The 27,099-nt window shown below is 35.7% G+C and overlaps 1 protein-coding gene across 1 annotated transcript in view; it reads right to left on the reverse strand.

Annotated features, from left to right (window-relative positions):
• Positions 1-27,099, reverse strand: part of CNTNAP2 (contactin associated protein 2) — a 1,033,176-nt gene that overhangs the window by 583,539 nt on the left and 422,538 nt on the right. The window contains exon 4 of the mRNA XM_066557113.1: positions 3,997-4,144. Within this exon, the coding sequence (XP_066413210.1) occupies positions 3,997-4,144 (148 nt within the window). The remainder of the gene's footprint in view (positions 1-3,996; positions 4,145-27,099) is intronic.

Below are 27,099 nucleotides of genomic sequence, written 5' to 3' on the forward strand. Positions count from 1 at the left end.
GTGTTGTTTGTTTTTTTTCAAGTATATCCTACATTTCAGAAGTGAGTCATCAGAAATTTAAAAATTTTTACCATCAAATGTGCAATTGCATTAAAAAGATACAAATGTACTGTTTAGATCCAGAAAATCAGCATAGCCATATAAAAACTCCTCTATGAATAAAGGTACCATGAGTGCTTTCCTCTCATAGGATTTCATGACCCAGAAGGTCTCTTACAGCTACCTTGAAAACCATAGCCAAAGCCTATTCTTATTGTTCATTTTTTGTAGGCATTCATCTGCCACAGGATGGAGATTAAGGGAACTATTCATATGGCAATGATCCTGCAGGAACTTATTATGATCTTCATGAATCAGGAGTGAAAGTATTATATTGTAGTTTTCATGGCCTCCAGATGCCATGTCTTTGCTGCCTGTCTCAAAAATTCATAAAAGTGAACATGGTGGAAGATCCATGTCATGTGCCATTGCTCTCTGTCTCCAAAAGAGCATGAAAAAAATTTGGCCATCAGTTTTCATTTAACTGATTTCAGTGGATATTTTGACTTTGGTTATATTGCTTTCTTCTTTGTGACTTGTTCTTAGATATATGATGTTACTTCAAGTGTAAAGACCCTTTTCCCCTTTATGGTTTATGAAACTCATAATTTTAAAATAAAAAACTAAAAGTTTCATTGACCAAAATGTGGTTTTTATGTTATATAATAGTCTATTGGTGTGATTTTTCAAGCTTATTTTGCTCATGAAATTTCTCCATTAGTTTAGCTATTAGGCAAGTTCTTTACCCAATTTTAATACTTTTTTTTTAATAATATATAGTCAGTTTTCCTCTATAGGAAAAAAAAAAACTAAAACCCAAATTTCATTCTCCACCTTTTTGTAGAGTAAGACCCTAATTCTTTTTTGGTGACTTCTGTGAACTTTCTGATAGAAGACAACCCCACAGATCTCATCTACACAAAATACAGATGTGAAATTTAAAAGACAGAACAGACTTTAAGCAAACCAACACTACAAGACGAAGATTTGGTAATGCTATTAACTTATTCAGGGCACAGATGTGAAGTCTAATTGCTCTCTGGAAAACATACCTCTTTTTAAACTTGATTTGCTGGGCAAGGAAGGATATGGATCTCACCCCTGGTACAAAAAAGTTAAATGTGCATCTTATATACATATACAAACAAAATAGGAACCAGAAATATGGCAATTAGCGATCTGATATTTGAATAAGCAGTTCAATATGAGGAAGCATTTTTCTTAAAGGTCTGAGGCTAATGACCAGGTTGCAGCATTGTGCAAGGAAAGAGTTTTAACAGTCAGTGTGCATGGCTTTCCAATTAAACCTTGTGTGCAATGTGGGAAAATCTGAATTTTGCATATGAATAGATCTAAATAAAAAAAATACATTAATTTGTTAACTAAAAGAAAAATTAAAATTATGATGTATTGGACAGCCTTTGATTAAGGTAATAGTTCCAAAAGTTGGGGCAGATTGGAGTAGAAGCCAGTTTTTTAATCAGGCTTTTAAAATTGGTGATTATCTAAATGGTTAGTTCCTTAAGTGACAAGAAGGATTAATCTGCAAATAACACTGGTTAATGGCAGTGCTTATATTTATATGCAAATATATGCACTTCTAATCATAAGGTTAAAAACTTGGCCTCTGCCAAAGGACACATCTGCATGGAAAGGTGCAGCTTTTACACCTGGCTCCAAATAATTCATTTGAAGACAAGCTGAGAATTTGTAAACAGTACTCCCTCGTTACAGTATGCATACCAAAGGGCTGCCTTCCTCTCTCTTTACACATTTATTTTTTTACTTTTTCTTCTCAGCCGCTCTGCTGTTTTCTACTGATACCATTTTGGGAGCAGCCCAATTCCTGCATATAAAAACCACACTGCACTGTAGCAGAAATGTTGAAAGAAAAGTCCCTTTACACATAAAACCAGAATATATTATTTTAAATCTTACATTAAAAAAGTCTTGAGTGATTACTGAAATAATTTCTAATACAAACAGACCAGGAATACTCTACCAGTAAAATTATGAAATTATATTGGGCCACCTTAGTTCTTCTGTGAAGACACATTTTACCATTATTTTTATGGTTCCATACATTGTGTGCTTGGCAGGGGCTTTTATTCTCCTCCAAAAGTTCAGCAAGCAAGCAACTTTCCATCAAACAACTAAAATAATTTTGTCAGCAAGCTGTGTTTTACTTTTTCTCACATTTACTTTAAGCCTCTAAAAATATCTTGTTGTGTACCTACAGCATTTTGTCTATTCATTTCATCAAAATGTATCATTTCTATGTGTAAATATTGCAGTAAATATCGTGGGGTTTCTTGTTTGATTCTGCTACATTTTATTCAGTTAAAGAGAGTTATATTTGACAGTAAACTAGATGTTGGTTTCTTGCATCAAAGGCCTGAATTTACATTTGATGTACAAGCAATCAGGTATACTTAGAAGCAAGTATTTGTTATGGTGGAAAATTAACCATGCTGTAGTGTTTGGTGTACTTAAAACAGCACGTAAAACATTTTAGCAGTATGATGGTAAACACTTGTTTATTAAGAGCCATGTACCGAATAATCAGAGTTGTACCTAAAACTTCAGAAGCTAAATCTCTTTGAGTTGTAGGTAACTTTAGTGAAATCTACAGGTCCTTAGGCAACAGATATCATAGAAACATGGAACAGTTTGTGTTGGAAGGGACCTTTATAGACCATCTAGTTCAATCCCTCTGCAATAATCAGAGACAGCTTCAACTAGTTCAGGTTCCTCAGAGTCCCAATAAATCTGAGTTTAAATGTTTCCAGGGATGGAGCATCCACTGCTTCTGTGGGTAAATTTTTAGAGTTCTAGAACTCTCATTGTAAAAAATGTCTTTCTTATATCCAATCTAAATTGACCCTCCATTAGTTTAAAAACGTTATGCTTTGTCTTATTGCAGCAGGTCCTGCTCTTATATTTATAATCATGTGTACCCCCAGCACAGAAGCATCAATACTATAGCAAGTTTGATTTGATTTCTCAACTAAGTTCCAGCTGTTGGGAAATTCTCTGTGATTCAATATACATTTTTAAAACATTCATTGCATGGAAATAAGAAAAATAATATCAAAACTCTATTCCTCATGGTTCTATTGGTGTTGAAGGAAAGTATGGATTCTGTTGACTATCTAATAAAAAAAAAACAGTTGGAATCACAGCTGGTTTTGGTAGTCAAGATGGCAAAGGACTCCAATAGGTCTTATGTCACCCAAGGAAGTCAGTGATGAGTCTTCCACATTTTATTCTAAAGTCTCGTTATTGAAAGACAAATTTCAAATAACATCTTCCAGTTAAAATACCAACAAATCCAGGATACTGCCTAAAAAGTACATAGAAATAGGATAACATAAACTCAGTTTTGCCAACTTAAGCACTGGCTTGAATTAAAGGAAGGGCATAATCTCCTAAAGCATTATCAGTTCTGCTTTTAGCTATGGAAGCCCTGGTACCATTGCTCAGCCAGATTTCAGAAGAAATTCTGAAGTCACATTCAAATAATCTACAAAATATCACAGAAAAACGTGTCAGATATTTAGACAGAATTGTAATTTACTGCTTTAATTTTATCTCTCTCACCAGGCAATAAATTATGCCCTGCTTCCATTTTATATTTCAAGACCCAACATGATATTTGTTTGAACGTGATCTCTTCTTTAAATGTCCCAATCAAGCTTATACAATAGCCAAAGCCTTCTAGAACAGAAATCATGAAGAGAGAAAGGAGCAACTTCAAAGCACTATTGCAAATTCCAATGTTGTATCTTTCAGAGAAGAACAAGCTATCAACCCAGAATTAAAGTTCCAACAAATATTTCATGAAGCCCTAGGTAACATAACTAGACTAAAGTCTTTGACATTTAGATTTAATCCAAAATTCAAAGTGAGTTTTTATTTAGGAGAGGGAAAAAAAAGGATCATCATGGAAAAACTTACAGTAGGAGCAACCGTAGACTTCAATTCTTAACCCAATTTGGCCCTCTCCATTCCAGTCCAAAGGAACTATCCTCACATAGCGAGCAATAACTGGATGCTGTAAATCATGCCGGACCACACTGTCAGAGTTTGTATTTCCAGGAAATGCCTAAGGGAAAAAAGAAGAAAAAAAAATCAATTCTAGTGCCTCTATGGTTGGCACTCCAATAGGTCTTATGTCACCCAAGGAAGTCAGTGATGAGTCTTCCACATTTTATTCTAAAGTCTCGTTATTGAAAGATGTATATGTATATGTATATGTATTTCTGAAGAAATACATATAATACTTGCTATAATACATGCTCAGACATTACTTATTCAGGAAGATGCACAGGATCCATTCTTTGGTGGACTCACAAAACTAAAACATGTTAACAGTTACATTCACCTTATTTTTTTTGTGCTGCAGCTATTGATGTGCTAAACGATGACGATGGCACTCCTCACTTCATAAATAAGTTAGTAAGAGACATTAATTAGTGTCTTTGAAGTACTTATATATTTGGGTGGTATAAGGAAATGAACAGTCCTCTCTTCTGAGCTGAAGAGAAGACAAAGGAAAGCATACAGTGAACAATGACAAAAAATGCTGCTGAGCAGCTACCTGTTTTCTTAATCTTGTTCTAGGAATCACAGAACTTCATGGAGGGAATAAAAATTTTTAGTCCATTAAGTATGTATGTTTTACTGAGCATGCAAGATAATGCTCCATAGTTCAAGAATAAATTCCATTTGGAAATGTTTTTATTTTATGATGCTTGGTATAATCTTATCAAAATCCTACTAAATGTAGGTTTGCTGGTTGTTTTGGTCAAGGCTTATTTGTATATTTTTTTTCATTTCCTAGAAGTGTTATGGTCAAAGGAAGCTGAATATAGGAAGACATGATATTTTCTACACAATTTAATTAAGTTATAGATAAAGAAGATTCACAAAATCAAAAGTATTTTCTATAGCTCTCCAAAATTTTTACCCTGACTTGTGCTTTACCGGTCTCTTGTCAGAAAGAGAGCTGATCCCAGCAGGTACCTGACATTTCAAGTGTTCCTATTGCTATATGAATCAGTAACCTCTGCTGAATGCATAAACATAGTCAACAGAGAATAAGGCAGTCCCAGATTAATAAAACACATTCCATTTAGTCTCCAGCAGAAGAGTATCTTTTAAACACAGCCTTCATTTAAATAAATGGGAAACAGTAATACACGCTTTGTGGATAATGCAAATACCAGGCCAAAATCCATTATTGCAAGACTGAAAAATCAATTTACAGGACCTTGAGAATTATGCACAATTGCTGTAAAATCTCCTTTTCTGGCCAATAGGATTTAAAAGTATAATTTAGACCCACAACTCTAATAGGAGATTTTTTTTTCTTTTTTAACAGGGAATGAATCTCTGGCTAAAAAGAAAAATAAAATAGAGAGTTTTACAATAAGAAACCTCCTTGCAAAACTATTATTTTCAAAAAATAGTGTAAATACCTGTATAAATTAGACAAGTTTTTCAGATTATTAATCTCATTTAGTCACTTAAATATTATTGCCAGATATCATGCTTTTTCTTTAACCCAAACTGGGAAAAGTATCAAAATGGCTCACTTATCTGTAAAATACTGTCTCATGAGCCCAACTCCAAAATTCTTTCTTCTATAAACCATTTCTCTTCTTGTATTGGATACTAACTTCTGTAAGCTGCTTCATATTTCAGCTCACATTGCAACAAAAAGACTGGGATAGTTATTAACCACTTTTCTCAAAGGTAGTGTTCCACAGGACAGCAACAGAATAAGAACAAAAAAAGATGAGAAAATAAGTCCCCAAATCCTTTCTAAAGAGTGGTTTTGAATGTATATTAAATGGAGCTTTCAAACATATTCACCAAGACTTTTGTCACTTCTTAAGAAGAAACTCTGTTTAGCTCCAAATAATTTTCAAACTTTAACAGGGCAGGTTTATAGGACAGATAACATATTTTAACAGGCCAACTAATACAGTTTAAAATTAACAAATTAAATAAATAATAAATAATTCAGCAGAGTTTAGAGCAAAAATTATATGGTCTTTAAATTTCACTTTGGCTTTACCAGTATGCTTCAGCCACCCCACTGTACATAGGGACACCGGCGAGACACTCAGCATAATTATCTTTGCACAACTAAAGAAACTGGCGAAAAGTGAAAGTAAGAGTTTGGCAAACTTGGAAGCAAAGCTATGTAAAGTTAAGATCCAGACTCAATTTTTTATCCTGTACTCAAAGAACAACTACATTGTAATCAATAATTAAAAATGGTAGAGCTAAATTATAAATTCACATAAGTATTGTTATGAAATAGCACACAGCTTAAAATTAGTGTGTAAGTAGATCTGGCCAAAATGTTTTTAGCTTCCTTTAATAGGACAGTTTGCAACCATTTTATAGTACTCAATTCTATAGACAAAGAAAGAACATTACAAAATCTCCTTTTGAGAAATTGCTTTTTACAATAAAGGGTTAAAAAGAAATTCTCAGCATTAAAGAATTTATCTCTGAAATAAGGAGGCACAGAAATGCCTGAAAAGTGAATAAAAGTGGACATTTTCATGCTTTAACCAAGGAGTAAAATGATGGAAGGATGGTGGTTAGATCCTCAACCAGATAAACAAAAATATATTTGAAATCTCTCTGCTCTGTGAAGCAGAAAAAAAATCCATGTATTTCACTGAAAACCATCATCACATATATACAAGAGACTCTAACTTAGTTAAGGGGAAAATTAATTCTTCACTTCACTTAATTCAGGTGAAAAATTCTCCATCCAAATTAATGATCTATTCAGAGATGAGTACTAATATTGCTTCAGTGTAGGCTCTTTCTAGGATGATATAAAAATAGGGCAATGCATGGAACAGGAGGATGACATTTCTTTTCTTAAAGGAAAAGAGGAACTACTACATTTTTTTCATAGCTTTCTTTAATTACTAGTAATTTTTTTCACCACTTTGATTTTCTACTCTCTGTTATACCTTGATAGTTATTTTTTGCCTTTTTATCAAAGTATGAAATAATTTATGTCTCTGAATTTCTGGGGAAAAAAATCTATGCTTCTAGCTTTATTTTGACACTGCAATAATGAAAACAGTACAGAGTCTGTGTTCCCTGGGACTATAGCTCTATAAAGAGCAGAAATAAGAAATAGCAGTACCATTATAAAACATGGAAACATCCACAGGCAGGCAGAATATGTCATCAGGAAACATAACTGGGGTCTTTTTGGGACTCCAAGGTGAGCCAAGCTGACTAAACCTTGAAATTTTTATTTTATAGAAAAAACCTCAAATTCCAAATCAAATATTTTTTTCAAAAACTAGAAGGATTACAAAAGTGAGATGTTGACAGCTTTGGTTATGGCTGCCAGCCCTCTGACAGCACAAAAAAAGAAAATCTGGAAACTGTTTTACACTTGAGTTTTCAGGAATCTGGGCCATCAACGAGCAGAGCAGGGCTGGCTGGGTGCTGGAAGCTCTCCACCAGCAGTGCCGTGGAATGATGTTTGGCACTGCAGGGCAGATCAAATCCAGGGGCCCTAGAAAAATTCACATCATGAACTGGTTCTGCACAAGCTGACTGAAATCCACAGCAGATTTCAGAGAAGACAAGATGTTTAAAAAATTTGTTCCTACTTTACTACTTGGACATTTAAGAAAAAAAGACAAAACCTGAACTTCATCAATTCTTCTTTGCTGGTGAAGATTTGCTTAATACCGATGAAAACCCAGCCCAACTGTGTCATGCAAACTCAAACAGCAACAATAAGAGCATTGGGTAAAGGAGAATGTAAGAGATAACTTTAAGAAGAAGGGGGAAAAAAAGATATAAAAGGAACATGGTTAGGAAAACAGGTTGCAGAAAGCAAGAATACTGGCAAATAAAAAAAATGCATCAGAAAGTAACAGATCTAGGTTATTTCCATTTTACCTCAGTTTTGACAGGTTGCTGTACTGTCATCTGTACTGTGGGGAGTAAAAATAAGTCATAGGAAGCAGTAATCTTTTCCTTAAAGAAACATTTCTGCATTCTGTCCATTGAACAGCACAATTAGTAACACTACAATTTGCATACTCTACTCTTTGCCTAAAAACAAACATGTTCAAAGCAAAACAACATATCTACAGCATTCTGCATAATCACCTCACAGAGAAATGCATCTGAATAGAAAAAAAAATGTATCTGAAAGTAATTAAAAGCTATAGTTGGTATTTCCCTTATACCAAATGATGAAGTCCTCAAATGATTCATCAGGTGCTGAATTTCATCTTTGAGATTTGTGGTTTTAAAATGACCAGAACTCCTAAGAGCTCAGGGTTAACAACAAATGGGATCAACTAAACATTATAATGCTGATGATGGTGAGCTCATAGGAACTTGATTCTATTATCAGTGCTAGCAGTAAATCCCAGTTTCAGTGGCTATCCATATACTTCCCTCAGCCATATTTCTCTCTTTTATATAAATGTGTGTGTGTGTGTGTGTATTTATATATATTACCCCAATGTTATGTATGTAATGCTAAAAATTTCTGGAACACTACTTACATACTCATAGTAAGGAAGGCTTTCACTAGAATTGAGTACACTTTTTCATCCTATCCTCCAAACCTTTCCTAGCATTTTTTAATCAGATCCATCTTTTTGTTTACCTTACACCATTATATTCTCTACTGATTCCTAGGAAATTTACTTTCAAGTTCAAATTCTCTCTTTGTATGCTGAAAACATATTCCAACCATGCATTCAGCATAATTTAATGAATAACATAATGCAATTATCATTACATGCAAAGACAAAAGTGAAAAGCTTATTTGCTGCCTTTTAGCCTTTCACATTTTAAAACAAAACAACATGATTTAGCAACATAACATTATTGATCTTTATAACAAAATACGCCAACATTTTATAGCCTCATAACTACTCTTTTACTCAAAAAGAACTCAACCTCTTTTACGGGAACTTTGATTTTTTTGGTATTTTAACAGAAACCACCAGAAATCTCTAGTTTTCAGAAAAATTTTTAAGGAATATTGTCATTTTTATTGACAGATAACTTGTAGGGATTCAGTTCTGTATAATATACCTAGAAAATGTTTTTAAAACTTAGACAGAAAATTGAAGAGCAAGATATGATATCTGAGCATAATTTTAGATACCTGAAAGAAAAATTACAAACATGAGATTCATTATTGATTCTGTGAGTTTTAATGTATTGATGTTTTCAGTTTTTCTTTTAAAACCAGAAGCAAATGAAACTCCTATACACAAACAAACACAAACCAAAAATCCCAACACACTCTCAACTACTACATCCAGAACGTGACTCAGTAACTGGATGTAAGTGAAACATTTTTTGTCTTCTAGCACTGTTGTAGGATATTATTTTTGTTTAATTTACTTTGAGTGAAGAAGCCTAAACAAACAAAGAGCTCCCTATCCATCTTGCTCATAAATCCCAAACACAAGAATTAAGAGCTTTTCTCATACTTCTACATACCATTGTTCATTCTTTATTTATGCACAGAAATATTACCACATTATCTGAAGTTTGCTAGGGAAACTGACTTCTTTTAAGGACTGGACAGCAACCCTTTGTGGACTTTGTATCATTGGAATACTTGAGGCAGGACATCTGACAATACACGTGTGTACAGACTGAAGGGTTTTCTTTGTTTTTCTTTTACCCGCAACTCCATTTAATAATCCTATTTCCCTGACCTTTAGACTCATGAACAAGGGACACAGACATATGTATGCTGTTAAATTTTACTTTAGGGGACATCACAGCAAGGGCACCAACAGCGTCACGTTTCTCTACTTCCTGAAATTGAATACATTATTCCAGAGATGTGTGAAATATCTCAGTGGCAAAGATATTCTTCCCTTTTTGGTAAAAACACCAAACATAACCTGTAAAATTTCTAAAACAGATATTAACAAAGCTCCTAAATTATTTTCTGGCCTGTATAATGAAGAAGAAATTTTAACCCCTCTGCTGAACCATATAGGTTTTGTTCCACTTGACATAAAATGGGAACAATCCAAAAATTCTTTTGAACTTAAGCTATACACAAAAAATATTAAAATATAATTGGGGTTGTAGAGTCAACACTGCTAGTAGAAGTTATGTTTCCTGCAGAGTCTTAACAAATTCCTGAATATCATTATGATATTAATTTATGTACATAATTACCTGCTATTAATTCCCCAGAGATTCATACAGTTCCCAGAGAGAAAATTGTGATTATTCATCCTGATACAATAAACAACTGAGGCTGAAATACCTTGAGGTTTTAGTGTGATTTGTTTGTTTTTCTCATTTTTAATCATATCTAAATTCAAGAGGAAAAACACATGAGCTTGACAGGGAAAATTTTGCCGATGGAAGCCTGTCCTAGTCTTTTGCAATTTGTTCCCAAGATTTAGTATCCAGCATTTACACTTTGATTTAAATTGAGAAAATATAACCTTCCCACCACTGGATAACATTCCATCTTTGTTGTTAAGATCAACTGATTGCTTTATTAGTAGTAGCTTCTGAACACATTGGGGAGGAATAATTATCTTGCTCTTAGTCTTAAACAAACTAAACAGATTTTAACACTTAGACACTGCAAGACCCACTCCAGGAGCAGCATGGGGTTTCATAATGAATAAGACTGGTATCTCTAAGATAGCTCCTTCATTTGCATGAGTGAATAAAGTACACAATGTCCATGCCTGTGGACTGCCAGATGGGAATGGGTCATCTCCCATGAAGTCAACAGATAGAGTCTGCCCTACTGCACAGGTGCTGGATTCTCTTTGTGACAGTTCCCATGTGATGCTAGACAACAAAGTTGCAAAAAAATTTTCTGTGGCACTTAGTATAGTTCCAGAGAGACACAAAATGATTAGGTAGTTTTGACTTAATCTTCACTGTCTCTGTTCCACATATATGGAATATGCAGTAAAAAATTAAATTATTTTATGAGGTTGTAAAAATAAAATAATTCTTATTAAGCACTTTGTCAAGTATTCACATGGGTCTCTAAATTAGAAAGCTGAGCCTTTTGTGGTCAGTGAAGCAAAGTGGGAGATAGGAACTAAATTAAAAGCTTGCCACTCTTCAGTTGCTGCACAGTGCAATATAAATTTTTCTAGGTACAATATAAATGCATTCTACAAAATAAAGAATGTGATCAACACCTTAGTTCCAAGAAGTTGCCCACTGACTGATTCATATTAAAGGAAAAGAATACAAAAATCAGTGCAGAATGGTTGTACAGACAGGATAAAACCTACTTTTTTTCTACAGGAGTTGTGAGATTTTATTCATTAATACACAAAAAATTACTTCTGCTACATCTTCTGTAGAATGAAAGAGAGACAGGAAGAACATGTTTCCAAAACACCTAAGCACAATTGCAATCATTACTGAAATAATAACAGCAACAGCTCTCTGATCATTGGCTGCTGGTCCACAGAACTCAGCAGTAACAGGAACTCTCACCTTGAGAAGGTCAAACACAGAGGAACTCAGGTCCTTGGTTTCTTTCCCTCTCTACTACTGATGTGTTTAGAAATTTTTGCACACTTTGATGATTTTAAAGTAGCTTTTCAGTAATTTTCAGAACAGTACTCCTTTCCTCACTCTTGTCCAAAGCTTCTTGTATCTCTTCTGCACAGCCCCACTACTCTACTGGGTTACTTGTCACCCAAGCTGTTGAGGCTGTTACCAGAGGGCACACTTAGGAGAGGAAAGCACAAACTCAGCAGTGTCATTCCACACCCCTGACTTAGTGCTTTGGATTAAAAGACCAAAACTCCCTGCAGGAAAAAGTAGAAAGTCAAAATCTGTTTTCAATACTGTTGAGAATCATCTATCTTCAGTAAGGGCATAGCAACTACAGAAAGCTTTTGAGCTCTTAATTAGTTAAATATCAATCTAAACAGCAATCTTTACTCATAATAGAAAATACTGATTTGTGACTTCAGTTTATAACTACAAATAAAAATTACTGCTCTTGTTGGTTTTATAGTCTTTTGTTTTGATTCATATGTAAATCATGATTATTAACAGTTAAGATAAACTTTTCTCAGTTATGAATAGTTTTCATTGCTATGTTTCATTGGCAGAAGAGTCCAGAGACTGCTTTCCAGATCATTCTAATTCTGACTAGACTATTAGCATGCAAGAAACAACTGTGAAACAAAACTTTGCACATCTGAAATAGTTGCAAGACTACAATTGTAAAATAATCAGTGAGGAATAAAGTCTGGTTATTCTGTATTAATTGCTTTATATATAAAGTTAATATTGTATACTGAGATAAAATAAATAAACTTTGAACACAAAATTTAAATAAACAGGTGCTTTTCTTTTATACTTTCAGTATCTATTTAATGCTGGGATTTTAGTTAATTGCAAATAGCATTTATATTCTCCACAATTCAGATAAGCTTCCCAGTAATGGGAAATAAAACTGGACTAAAAAAGCCAATAAGCTGTTTTTAAACATGTTTCAGCTGTCTTTAAATAATATTAAAACATTACAAAATTGATTTATAATTATAGAAACATAAAAATAATGCATTAGAAATAATTTTGAATCTTTTGGGGGTTTTTTGCATGCTTCAAAATTGCAAAGTTTATGAAATAAATGAAGTTCACATATAATATTAAGCCAAGATTTAGCAAAAAATTACTAAAGAAAGAAAGGAAAAATAGCACTATTGCCATCTTCATTGCACTAACATGTTTCAGTTTCTGGCTGTAGATACAGTACTCTCATAGTATGTCAAGATGAAAGAAAATAAAAGTAACCTATCTAAAATATTTCACATACACTAAAGTTAGGAATTCCAAAGGGTGATGCAGCTATCAATGTCAACCATGATACAAGAACTCACTAATCATTTTCCTTTCCTTTCCTCTTGTTCACTGTAGGCAGAGCTCATACTCTAAAAATCCCCATCTTCATTAAGATCTTCCTGAAGAAGGTTCACAAGTTTAGAGCCTTCCGGTCTATGAACCATGACAAGAGCAAAAAAAAAACCTGTAACCAAAATGTAACCATGAGATGAAAATGTCAATGAAAGATGTCCATGAAAAATGTATAGCTCCTTTCTAAAACTCAGTGTAAGGTTAAAACGAGTTTTAGATGCAGAGAATCATAAGCAAAATGGCATGCAAGCAAACACAAAATTCTTGTCTCAGGAAGAATACCTGGAGTAGGATTCCTCAGAATACTCTTTTCAAACTGATCAAAGGAATATTACTAAGAAATCCCCAAAGGCAGAATTACAGTATGTGATGGGCTTCAAACATGCCAGCTTGTCCTTCAACTTGAATTTAATAGCTGCTCATCTTTCTAGGGAAATAAGGACAGTTTTAACCACTTGGCTTTTTGAAATGATACCAAAAAGCCACCAGAATATTTTATAAAGGAATGAGGAAAGAAATATCTGAATTGTCAGAAGCTACCTCTTTCTTCAGGGATTTATTTTCTTCTTTCCTTTTTCCTGCTAAGATGAGCATGACTGAAAGAATTTTGGGAGAAATGCAGAATTCTTGTGTTTCTGCTCAAGTCCATTCCCAGTCTTCATACAAAAAGTGTGTAGTATCTATATGAGAAGTTCAGAGTAAGAAGTAATCTTTGATTTGAAACCCCTGTGAATTTAGTAAACTGTTAGATGTCTTAACAAAAGAGACTATAATGGAATAAGAAATACTGAAGGTCCTATTTTTGTTTTAAAGTGTATATTTTTATTTCATCCCATTCCCTCTTTTGCAACTGCATGCTTTCAGAAGTTTTATTTTTCCTTTTTGCAGAAATAATATGCATCTAGAATTTCCATATGCTGTTGTTTTGTTCAGGTTTGCATTAACTACTACTCCAAAGGTAACTGTATAGACATCTTTTAGTTGAAATGCCTTCAAATGGCAGTTAGCATCTGAAATAGGAAGATTTTCATAAATCAAAACCTTTGTTTAATAATCACCAACTGTAAATATAGTTTGAAAACAGTAATTGAAAGAGGAAAGAGTTTTAAAATTTTGATCACCTGTCCACTTCTTTCTTTAAAATTCATTAAACAAGTACCAAAGTGATGTAAAGGCCTAATTTTCTTTCAACAGAGACTTCCTAAATTTAATTTTAAGCTGTGCCATAAATCTTAGGGGATTGAACATTAGAGTCAATTGATTACTAGTTGCGTGCAAGTCATTTTTTTTCCTCACAAGCATTGGCAATTTTATCTGACTCAGATATTTCTGGTTTATTTATTTTTGCAGCCAGGATACATGCTTCCCTGGCCAAGGAGGCAGTGACATTTTGAGTTTAGCATTACTTCATTGCACTCTTTTCTATCACTTTGCAGGATCAACAGCCTGCATGGCCACTAACTTAAAAGAAGAGATAGATGTCAGTAGAGCAACATTGTTGTTATTGACAGCTTCATGTGTCTTACTACTCATATGGAAGGAGAAGGTGGATTTTCTGATGTAAAAAGATCTTTATTACTTAGGTGCATTACTTGTTTTACATGATTCTGATTGCTTGTGACAAAGATTTGCTGCAGCACAAAGATGGTTATGGTTCTGTTCCTATGCAAAGGCCCAAATTGATTGGGAAAAGGCTGGCAGGTACTCAGTGAATCTTCTTGTTTATTTTTTTTTCCTGAAGCTACGTCACACTGACACTGCTGTTTTCCAGTCAGGGAAAGTGTTTGTAGCATCACCAGCTTTAGCAGAGTGAAGATGCCATTATCTTGTTGCTATTAGTCTGTTATATACCTTTCTCTAAAACTAATACAAGAGAAACCAAAAACATCCTTTTGTGGATATTTATAGGAAGGAGGAGTGGAAAGACAAAGGTACCGGGATCTCCATATCTTTTGCTTTCCCTGACTTCTAGACTTATTATTTACTGCCTGGGAGTATTTTGAAAACACGCTTGCAAATGCTCAGAACGATTTTGGAGCTCTTCAGATGAAAGAGGCCATCATAATGTTACTCTGTTTCTCTACAGGATCACAGAAAGCACCTGCAGGAAATGCCTTTACAGACATTTGATAAAACTCTGTAAATACTTGTAATAGCATAAGCACAGTAGTCAGGAATGACTGCTGGCAGTTGTGTTTGCTGCTTACTTACTGTGTAAACTGAGACTGACATCCCAATGCCTCTGAAACTCATTCTGCCTGTAAGACAGAGATAATTCTCTTGCAAATGTTTGTTGAGAATTAATTAGCTATTATTTATGCATTGATTCTTTAAAAACAAAACAAATCCATTCACTGATTTTTACATCCCTGCCCCAAATAAATAAATAAATAAATAAATAAATAAATAAATAAATAAAAAACCAAACAAAAAAATCAAAGAGATTCATTGACTTTGGTGGACAGAGGAGAGCATTATGATAATCTGTTCTGGAGTTCAGTAGACACAATGCCAACTCCCACGCAATAGTTCAGTTAACAAGTTCACAGTCTGGGATATAGTGCATCATTCATGAAGTTATACTGTCTTGATTCCAAAACTGAAAGTGATAAAAATATCAAATTTATCACACCCCTACGGAATCTTTTCCATACTTATATTCAGTGTTAATATATGCATTATTTCTACTTGGTTTGTTCATCTAGTCACTGGATCTTATTATGTCTTTTGTTCTATATCTAAGAATAGTTCACTATTATGGATAACTTCTTTCTAAGAACCTGCCAAACTAGGGAGAAAATACTCACTGTGTTGCTATAACACTAAAATAATCAGGTAATTAAGCAAAATATGTAATTTGTCTGGGACAACTTGCAAAATGACAACAGGACCTGGCTTCCAAAACCTTTACAGGCTTTCTTTTAAAGCCACTAGCTTCCCTCCTCCCTTCCCACAATGGATGTGAAAAATCAGGCTAAAATAACAGCATGGACTTCCATTCATTTTTTGTGGAATTCATTCTGTTGTCATGTCACTGACTTAAATACCAAGGTTCAAAACAGGAGGTTCAAAATAAATACTTAAATACCAAGGTTCAAAACAAAAGGTTTCCAATTATCATTATATTATGCATTAAAATCTAATTGGGATTGTGATACTGTATGATAAAAGAAAACTTTTAGGCAGTCTCCAGTATGCTTCATGCAAACTCATCTGTGACAATGATACAAGCAATATGGTAACACAATAGCTCATACGTCCATTTAAAAATCATCAATCATTTTTTTGTTCAGATAATCTCTGCGTGATCCAAACTGATGACTTAGAATAACTAAGAGAAATATTAAGTAGCTGTCATATTAATGCATTGGAGGCCATGGTTAATAACCAGTTTTTAGGAAGAATGTAACGAAAAATTCAATCCATCTTTGAATTAAGATCTTAGGGATTTTTTAAAGACACCATTTCAGACTCATATATATACACAATATAATTATTCAGCCTTGTTAAGATAGGCTTGTTCATGGGAAAATAATAAAATGTATACTTTAGAAGGAAGAGCAAAGCAAGGTGGGAAGAAAGCAGCAGTGATAGATCCTTGTTTTTAACAGCTTTTCATAAATTCTCTTGGGAAGCCAACTGAATTTCATTGAAGGGAGTGAATCAATGGTCCTTCATAAAGAGAAAATCAATTAGAAAGTCATTACCTGAAAATTAGCACTCAAAAAACAAAATTCCATTTTAAAGCCAATTAGACTGCATGTCAGTACTAAGTTGAATTGCATTTGCATTGATGTATGCAAAATGATTCACATCCTCCATCCCTAAGAAACGTAGAGAGTGAAAAATTAAAGAACATATTTAGAGACGCTGCTGAATTTATTTTTTGGAAGCTATCTATCTCAAGCAGCAGATGACTGTGTTGGGCTATTAAACAGCTTTACATTGTATATCTCAAGTACTGATGTTATTATTGGAATTAAAACACTTGAGGAAATCTTACCTTTCCTCCTGTCATAACAACACATCGGAAAACAACTAACGTAAAAGCCAGAGAGGGGGCTGAAGGAGAGTAAGTGCCCCAAGAGCCTCTTTCTCCCAACAGCTTGCCACAGTCCTGGCATGATTTGTGTCTTGAGGCACACGGGAAAGAGAAAAACTTTTAAGTGTAGAGAAGTAGGAGTAGATGGCATCTCACAGAAAAGTTAAAATCTCCTCCTGGGCAGCAACTGGATAATCAATCCATTCTGTTTATAATGATAGGATTAATCCCACTCTGCCTGGGTCTGGCATCATAGAAAGGGTGGTATATCCTTCTCTCACATCTGGTCTGGGTAAAACAGGAAGCAGCAGAGCCTAGGCCCTGAGGATGGGACATTGCAGGTTGCAGTGCTGAAGAGGAACTCTGATAAGTATAGCTCAGGGAATTGCATCTTTGCAAGGGAGAGGGCACTGCCTCTACATCTCCAATCAGAGATTTATCTTAAGGACAGGAGATGAAAACAGAAGAAATAAGGCACAGAAATATGAATTCATTATGGAACATCAAGCACATCTTAATCACATACTTCACATCATGCAAACACTTAAGTAGAATTAGGTTAAATGGCTAAAATGTTAAGTGCCATCTTGAAATGAGACACTTCTCTGAGCTGGGTTAAGTGTTCAAGAGTTAGTTGAAGAGGCAACAGTAGAGATATCAGTGGTGACCAAAGTCAGTCTTGTGGGGACTGTTGGAATGTGCTGTATGGGAGGATCCCAAGTTCAGGGACACCTGATCAGCTGCCCAAGGCTCCCTCAGAACCCTGCAGCCCTCGGGATGCCCTCAGGAGCCCATCAGGAAAGGAGGGGACATTGCCAGGAGCCATTGTCAGGATGTTGCCATTTAAATATTTCCAGGGAATGTGAGCAGCCATGAGGGCAGCAAACAGAGCAGGCAAACAGGGTGTGACACATTAGAAAGGTGTGGGACATGAGAAGGGTGGGGAACAGCAGTTTGCACAGGTGTTCTGCAGGCAGCTCACAAAGGTAGGGCACAGAACCTAGGGAATGAGTCATCATCCATCAAACATTCCATTGGAATGGAAAGTTTTGGGCTTTTTAGGAAAGAGAGGCTAGTGAGGCAAGTAGTCATGTCAATAACTGGCTGGAGAATATGGAACTCTACTTAGGGAAGGATGAAGATCCAGCTGAGAGCTTATGGGAGAAGATTAAATGGAAGGCAGGGACAGGGGATGCTATAGTGAGAGCCTGTATCAAACCAATCAAGAGGATGGTGCAGATGAAGCCCTCTATAGGCAGACAGGAATGGCCTCACACTTGTAGGCTCTGGTCCTCATGCAGGATTTCAACCACCTGATATCTGTTGGAGGGAGAACATGGCAGGGCACAAGTAATCCCAGAGCTTCCTCAAATGGGTTAACAACTTCCTTAGACAGGTGATTGAAAAGCCAACAAGAAGGTGCCACGCTGGACCTGGTGCTCACCAAGAGGAAGAGCTGGTGGGGAATGCAGTGCTTCAAGGCAGGCTTGGCTGCAGTGACCAGGAGATGGTGTTTATGATCCTGAGGATAGCAAGGAGGGCATGCAGCAAGCTCACTGCCCTGACTTCAGGAGAGAAGACTTTGACCTCTCCAAGGACCTATTTGGTAGATTCCCATTGGATAGAGCCCTGGAAGGCAGAGGGGCCCAAGATTGCTGGCTAAGTTTCAAGGATCGCCTCCTCCAAGCTCAGGAGCAAGGTATCTCAACAAGGAGACTGAGCAAAAATGCCAGGAGGCCTCTAGGGATGGATAAGGAGCTGCTGTGCAAACTCAAAGTGAGAAAAAGAAGCTTTCAGAAAGTGGACACGAGGACAGATGGCCTGAGAGGAATAAAGGAAAATTGTATGGGAGGCTAGAGACAAGGTTAGGGAAGCCAAGGCCCAGTTAGAATTGAGTATGGCCAGGGGCACTAAGTATAAGAGGAAAGGCTTTGACAAATATGTTGCAAACAAGATAAAGGATAGGAATGATGTGGGCCCTGTCCAGAAAGAAAGGGAGACATGACTATGCTGGACAAAGAGAATTCTGGGGTTCTCAACAACTTCTGTGCCTCAGTCCTCAATGGCAAGTGCTCCAGCCACACCACCCAAGTCAAGAAAGGAAAATGCAGGGACTGGGAGAATGAAAATGCTGAGCTCCCTGGAAGGATCAGGTTTGAGACCATTCAAGCAACCTTGTGCATGAATGGTCTCAACTACATGCACCAGTCCATGGGACCCAATTAGATTCATCTGTGCATTCCAAGGGAGAGGGCAGATAAATTTACTAAACTACTATGCATGATTTTTGAAAAATCCTGGCAGTCAGGTAAATTCCTTGATGACTGGAAAAAAAGGGAAATGTAAGTCTCATTTTCAAAAATGGAAAAGCAGAAGACTGGAGGAACTACAGACCAATCAGACTCACCTCTATGCCAGGCCAGGTAATGGAGCAGATTCTCCTGTAAACTGTGCTAATGTACAAGGAAAAGAAACATGTCATTGGTAATAGGTGGCTTCGCAAAATGGAAATTGTGCCTGACAAATCTGGTGACCTTCTATGACAGGGCTACAGTACTGGTGGACAGGGGCAGAGGAACTGACTTTGCCCATCTGTACTTATGCGAAGTGTTTGATACTGCCCTACAGAATGCTCTTGTCTCCAAGTTAGAGAGATATGAATTTGATGGATGGACCATTGGGTGGATAAGGAACTGGCTAGATGACAAAGAGTCCACACTGACACCAGTGGTGTTCCTTGGGGGTTGGTACTAGGACCAGTTGTTATACAACATTTTTGGCAGTGATATGGACAGTGGGATCAAGTGTACTCTCAGAAAGCTTACAGATGACACCAAGCTCTGTGGTGGTGCAGCTACAGACTGGAAGGAAGGGATAATGCTACCCAGAGGGACCTTGACATGCTTGAGAGATGGTTTGATGCAAACCTCTCTAACTTCAGCAAAGCAAAGTGCAAGGTCCTACACCTGGGTCACTGCAATCCCAGACACACCAATGGCTTGGGCAGAGAAGTGACTGAGAGCAGCTCTGCTGAGAAAGACTTGGGGGTGGCAGGTGATGAAAAACTCCAGATAACCCAACTGTGTGTGCTCATAGCTCAGAAAGACAATTGAATCCTGGGCTGCATCACAAGGAGCGTGGCCAGCAGGTCAATGGAGGTGATTCTGCCACTCTACTCTGCTCACATGTGATTCCACCTGGAGTACTGTACACAGTTGTGCTGTCCCCAACATTAAAAGGACATGGAACTATTGGAGCAAGCCAAGAGGAGGGCTGCAAAGATGATAACAGGGCTGGAGCATCTCCCCTTTCTTTCTCAGAACACAGGCTGAGAAAGCTGAGGCTGTTCATCCTGGAAAAGAGAAGGTTGTGTGGAGACCTCATAGGAACCTTCCAGTATCTGAAGAATCCTAGAGGGAAACTGGAGAGGGGCTCTTTTTCAGGAACTGTAGTGATAGGACACATAGTAATGGGTACAAATTGAAAGAGAGGAAATTTAGGTTAGCTAAGAAGAAATTTTTAACATGAATGTGGTTACACACTGGAAGAGGTTGCTCAAGGACACTGTGGATGCCTCAACCCTGGCAGTGCTCAAGGCCAGATTGGATAAGGCCTTGATAACTTCGTCTAGTAGGAGGTATCCCTGCACCTGGCAGGGAAGTGGATGACCTTTACGGTCCATTCCAACCCCTTAGCTATGTCAATATGTCTATGTCTATAATTCTATAATTCAAGAGTTTAATTTAGGTGGTAAATTGGAGTGACAGACATGCTAGACTACCAAGATATCCCTACCAGCTCAGCAGACATGACACAGGAGGTCTGATACTAACCACGAGCTTGTGGCAGGGCAGCATGCCCAAGGTGTCTCTCAGCTGATGCTGGGTACTTAAATTCAGGAAATGGATTTTCACAGTAGGTGCTTAGATCATGTGTCTGTGTATGAGATTAATCCTGCCCAGGGTTCTCTACTTCTAGCAATAGAAATTTAGCTCAATGAAGAAATTTAGATAAAAATTCTGCCTATTCTGATAACAGTTTCTTGCATAAATAGATGTATTCTAGGTATTCCATGCCAGAGAAATATATAGAGCAGAAGGTTCATATGCAAATTCATATATATTTATCTTCATTTATACAGATCGGTGTGTTTGGGTTCAGTTATGTATTTGGGATCAGTGTATTTTGGGCTCAGTTTTGACAGAAATCTAATGCCTGGGAATAAAAAATACCAAAATCCTATTAGATTGCATTTAAGATGGAGTCATTTGTCTGGGCTGGAAAATTCATCACTATGTGTAGACATAATAATTGAGTGAAGTAATTGGCTCAAATCACTCTGCCATCAAACTATGATGCCAAAATCTAGCAAAACGTCCCTAAAATGTTAACCTGGATCTATGGAGTGATACCATAAATGGTAAAATGAAAATATTACATGCCCAAAATTAGTATAAATAATACAGGATGAGATTTTTTTTTAAAGATTGTTACTGGAGTTTTGTATTTAAAAAAATTAAATCATGATATACCAGCTTTTTATTATTCCTCATTTAATCCATAGCTAACAAAACCTACTTTTAGAACAGTGAAACTGTATATTGCTCATTCATACAGGATAAAAGATCGTTATAAAACAAAAATATATCAAAATTAGGTATCAGTGTAAGAATATAAAGAAAAGTTTCTAAATGTTAATTTATATTTTGTAACTGTAGCTCAGGTTTTTACCTCTGCTTCCAAATAACCCCAAGTGCATCTCAGCTGAATACCTAGACATCTAAGTCACTGCCTGTGTTTAGGAAGGTGATTTGCTTGCTCAGGAGAGGTCCTCCTAAGAGGAAGGATTTTAGAACTTTTCTCAGCAAGAATACTGAGTATCTTATCTTTTGCTCCAGCAGGTCAATCAGTAAGTCAGCTCTGCTTTCTTTGCACATCATCTGTGAGTTAGAATGCTGACTTCTCACGTATTTTTTTTTGTGTTAAGGGACAAAGAACTATAGCAGTAAATGATGAGAATATATAAGAAGTTTGTTCTAATCGTGGCTATGCAAGGCTGTACTCCTGAAAGTAGCATTAAACCCTCAGGACTATGCTGAAAAATTGTTGTGTGGAGCTCAAACGCTGCACTTGGGTTTGACAGATACATCTTGACATAATATTTGAAATATTTGAGCAAGTGACCTGACCCATTCTAGGCCCAAGTGAGGCACTGCATTTCTATTCAGGAGAAAGTTTATCAATTCAGACATCTACAAGATTTCTGAACTATTTATACTTCTACCTAAATTATGAATTTAAAGTAAATATGTCTTCTCAGACTGTAAGTGTGGTGATGCATCTTAAAGGCCATAAAAGTCATGAAAGAACAAACTTTTTTACAAAGAGCCAAACACTAAGTACTGGGATAATAGTATTGATTTCTCAAAAGCCTTAAAATAGAGAAAAGAACATAGTGGAGTATGGAAGAAGAAAGAACAGCAAAAAAACGGAAGAAAATATAATTTGCTATTCTAGAGCCATCAAATACATGCACATTTATGTCAACTTCTGGTGACAGGCAGAAATCTTGAAATTAGTTGTTGCACTGGGTATTTTCTGGGTCTGATTAGGTCTCTATCTCAAGCTGATTTCAGGTTTCTGGAACAGCAGAAACTTTAAGTATTGCCTGCTTAATGTGATAAGACACTCCCAGATTGAAGAGTAGGGCTTTGTATAAGCAGAGCCTTCCAGAACACTGTCCAAAATTGCATAAAATTTGTACAGTGAAGAAACAGTATATTTCAAAAAAAACTCCTTTACTATAATCATTAGAGAGAGTTGAGTTTTGTTTTTTTAACAACAAAAAATTAATAATTTAATTTTTGTGTGACTTTTTAAAAAGAATGCATAAGTACTTTTCTAAATAGATATGATCCTAGCATTAATGCTAAGTTCTTCTGTTAGTGAAAATCTGTACAATCCTGTATCCCTTGCTTATGCTTTAATGAAGGCCAAAACATCCTCTCCTTAAGCAGCAAGGCTGATCTTACTGGATCACAGAAAAATTTAGATACAGAGGACGTGTCATGGTCAACATACATGATATGATATTCTCTCTTTCCACATAGATGCCCCTTAAATAGAACCTCTTATTAACTTATAGTCTGAAAAGAGAGGGTGATTAGAAAATAAAGTTTTAGGTAGAAGAGAGTGAATATTACTTGTGGATTGGCACTAAACAGAAAAGATCATCTTGCCACATGACAGAAATTATGAGACAACATAAAAAAAATACTTTGTTGTGATAATTGAGTAGAGATGTTCATGTTAGGAAATGAATACTCAGGTTAGTTTTTTTCATTAATATAGACAAAAATGGATGTAGGCTGCAAAAGCAAAATAACTAATAAAAAAAGAAAGGTTCAAAATGAAAATGATCACATCAGAAACAAAACCTGTAGATGCAATGTCTGACACAACTAAGACAGGATAATTTTTATACAAAACAGAATATAGGACGTTGCAAATGAAATGGTAAATCCTCTTGCCAGGATTTATGAATCTTTCAAATTTAGACAATAGGGAGTAAGGAACAAAGACATGGGAATGACAAGCATTTGAAAATAAGCTACATATTTGTCAGGTTCAAGGAAGGCAAAATAGCTGCATAAAAAACTGAAGACTTTGAGCACTAAATACATTTTGAAGCAAAGAAAGACACATAAATCTTTGAGAAACAATAAAATCCATCAATGGCAGAGAGCTAAACTAATCCATCTGATAGCTCTTCCACAATAAAGTTTGTTGTATTTTTTGGTTGGGTTTGTGGGGTTTTTTTGGTTTTGTTTCCCCCTTTGTTTGTTTTTTTTTTGTTTTTTTTTTTCCTTTTAAGTAACAGAGATGGAATATAGGCAAATTTCAATGTACTGTTTGTGATTCACTCACAGGAAATTAGAAATTGAGATAGAGAAGATGGCAAATAGTGTAAGTTTTGGAAAAGAGGCAAGAGAATGTGATAAGGAAATGAAGACAAGAGAATTTTTTGGTTGAGTTTTTCAAGAATCATTCTTGGGGTTTGCATTATTTCATTGTTAACTCTGACTGAGAAAGTAAGGCATATGATAATGAATGCACAGTGACATGAAGTTTGAAGTTTCTTCCAAGGTCAAGGAAAAAATATCAAACATGAAAAATGCACTAAATCTTAAGAGACAGCAAAGCCAAAGGACCTCACCTAGGAACCAAATGATTTCTTTTATTCTTTGGGGCAAAAGTGGGTAATAAGTGGGATCTGTGGACTGTATTATCAGATACCAAAACAAAATGAGTTCTAAATCTTTCTTCAAACATGTCAAAAGAACAGAGACTTCTAGACACTGAAATACTAACAGATAAATGAACAGAATATAAAAGGAAAGCAATGGCAGAAAAGTGAAATGCATTCTTCACATTCTCTGGACAAAACTGGGGTGATGTCCCTCGTGAATTTCTTCTTTCTAAGGGGTTTTGTCAATAATTCAGTTTGAAGCAGTTTTGGAACAAATAGTCAGAATAAAAAGTAACAAACCACAAAGGCCAGACAGTATTCAGCCATGGGTTCTAAAGCAACTCACGGATGAAACAGCTGAATTATTAACAGTGTTGTATATAAATTCTCACCTGAAACTGCTGTGGTGCTTCACCATAGGAGGGTGTCAGTTTTAAAAAAGCATCCTTCAGAGGGCAAGGGAAAAAGAACAGATTGTCATCTATGTTAGACAAAGTCTTACAAGTAATTTTGATGTACTTGAGAAGAATAAGCTTGGCTTTTGCAAATCAATCTATTATTACCAATCCGCTGAAGTCCATTAAAAGGGTGAATGTGCATATGGATAAATGTGGTCCATAATTAAATCCATGATTAAATTTTCCATAAAGCTGTGGAAAATGGTCCTCACCCAAGGCTGTTTAGGTGATGAAGCCTTGTAGTGCATGGAAGGCTCCTAAATGGTTAAAAGAGAAGCATTAGACAGTGTTGAATTCTAATGGTGGAAATCTGCAGTGGAGTTGCTTTGATACCTGTAATGTTCAGCATACTCATAAGCTATATGGGAAAGATGGTGAGCAGAGAGACAAGAAAGTTTTCTGGTGGTACTAAATTATTTAGAGTGGTAAGGATGAGAGAGTACTGTGAAGAACTGCAGCAGAATATGTCTTATGAACCTGAATGACTGAAATTAGGTGTAGATAAATGTAAAGTGCCACATGGGGGAAAAGAATATCCTAATTTCACATAAAAATGATGAGCTCTGAGCTAACCATTACTACTCAGAAGAGAGACCTTAAGATTATAATAAATGGTTCTATGAAACAGTCATTTCAATTCTCAGTAGCAGTTAAAAAGTAAATTAAATGCTAGTACAGGAGTACAGAGAAAAGAGTTATGCCACTGTAAACAGTGCTTCACCCACACTTTGGACATAATCTGGAGGTCCAGATCCTCACCTCAAAAAGGATATAAAAAAGCAAGTGAAACTTTTATAGGTGTAAATATTCATATAAATAAATAAATATTCATATATTCAGAACAAATGAATAACCTCTAACTTTTTGATCTGAAAAATAAATCACTTTATTGGAATATGAAGAAGCTCTACAAAATCACTAGGAATGTGGACAGAATGTCAGAGGGATCAGCTTTCCACAGCTTCTTTCTGCCTGAATCTATACTGGGCATCAAATTCAGGTTCAACACATTCAAGAAGATAAGAAGCTTAGCAAAGGGGCAGCAATTTATAATATTTATTACCACAATCATAGGTACTATAGGCCTGTGTGTTTGTCTAAGAAGAAAAGCTGCAAATGCAATAGGAAAGGATCCACTGAGGATAGCTAAATAACAATACACACGTGACTCAAGAAGTCTTTCAGCTGAAACTAGTTAGAAGATAAAAGTACTTTACATGGAAGTGTTGTACATACTCCCTCCAATTTTATTTTCCCCTAGGCATTTCCTTGTGAACAATGTGGCAAACACAATAGAAGGATTTTTCATCTGATTAATTATGGCCATGCTTAAATTGTTCTTATTCTGTTCTATGCAGTACAGGCACATATAATTGAGTCCCTGCTATATTGCAATAGAAAATTGATCTTCATATATCTCAACTTCATTTGTTTCAAATTCTTTTTCCTCCATCAGAAATAAGTAAATATTAAGACTATTTTATGAGGCAGTAGAAAATTTCGCTGTTCATTGTATAGGCAGTCCATTTTTATAGTCCTAAAACACAGAAGGGATATATAGCAAATATACTCAGAGGAAGCAGGGAAACAGAAAGTCTGTCTTACCAGAGAACCACAGATGTACTTAGCACACAAGACACAAAGCAAAAAAGAAAATAACTTATGACTACTGTTCCTAAAATCATTGAATAAAGTAAATGCTGGCAAGAAAAAGACAAAGATGTGATAAAAATTGCACTGGTTGTCAAATATCCATTACTAAAATTAGGATAGAAGTTAGGAAGAGGTTTCTGGGTTTTGGGATTTTTTTAACTGATAAATATATTTTAAAAAAGTATATAATCTCACTTTGGTGAATTTCAACAGGTTTTTCGACCAGATTGTGTCAGAATGCCTCAACAAACTGAGAAATTTATTTCTGTCTGACTGCTAGCTGTACCTTCGATCACAGGTACAGAAAATTAAACAGAACAGCTGTCAAATACCAGGTTGCTTGATGTTTAATTCATGTGCAAACAACTACTTCAGCAGTTTGATGCACTAGAACTGTTTCCCAGAAGTGTTCTCTATTCACACAGTGAGACAAACAGTCTCACTGTTGGTGCCTCATAATTACCTAGTTTTCTTTGATAATAATGTCTGATACACTGAAGACAAAACTACATATTTTTCTTGTGATTAATATGAACATTAACAATATTTATAGTTCTTCTTGCCTAAATCCAGGAGAAAGAATTCATTTTAAAGTAATTTAAACTACAACACAATTCTCTTCAGTGAGGAGCACTTTATCTGTGGTCTGTGGGGCAATGAGCACACATAAAAACAGAGCAGATTTTCCACTCTACTTAGTAAGAATT

The sequence above is a fragment of the Molothrus aeneus genome, chromosome 1 (genome assembly GCF_037042795.1).
Source record: "Molothrus aeneus isolate 106 chromosome 1, BPBGC_Maene_1.0, whole genome shotgun sequence".
NCBI classification, from domain to species: domain Eukaryota; kingdom Metazoa; phylum Chordata; class Aves; order Passeriformes; family Icteridae; genus Molothrus; species Molothrus aeneus.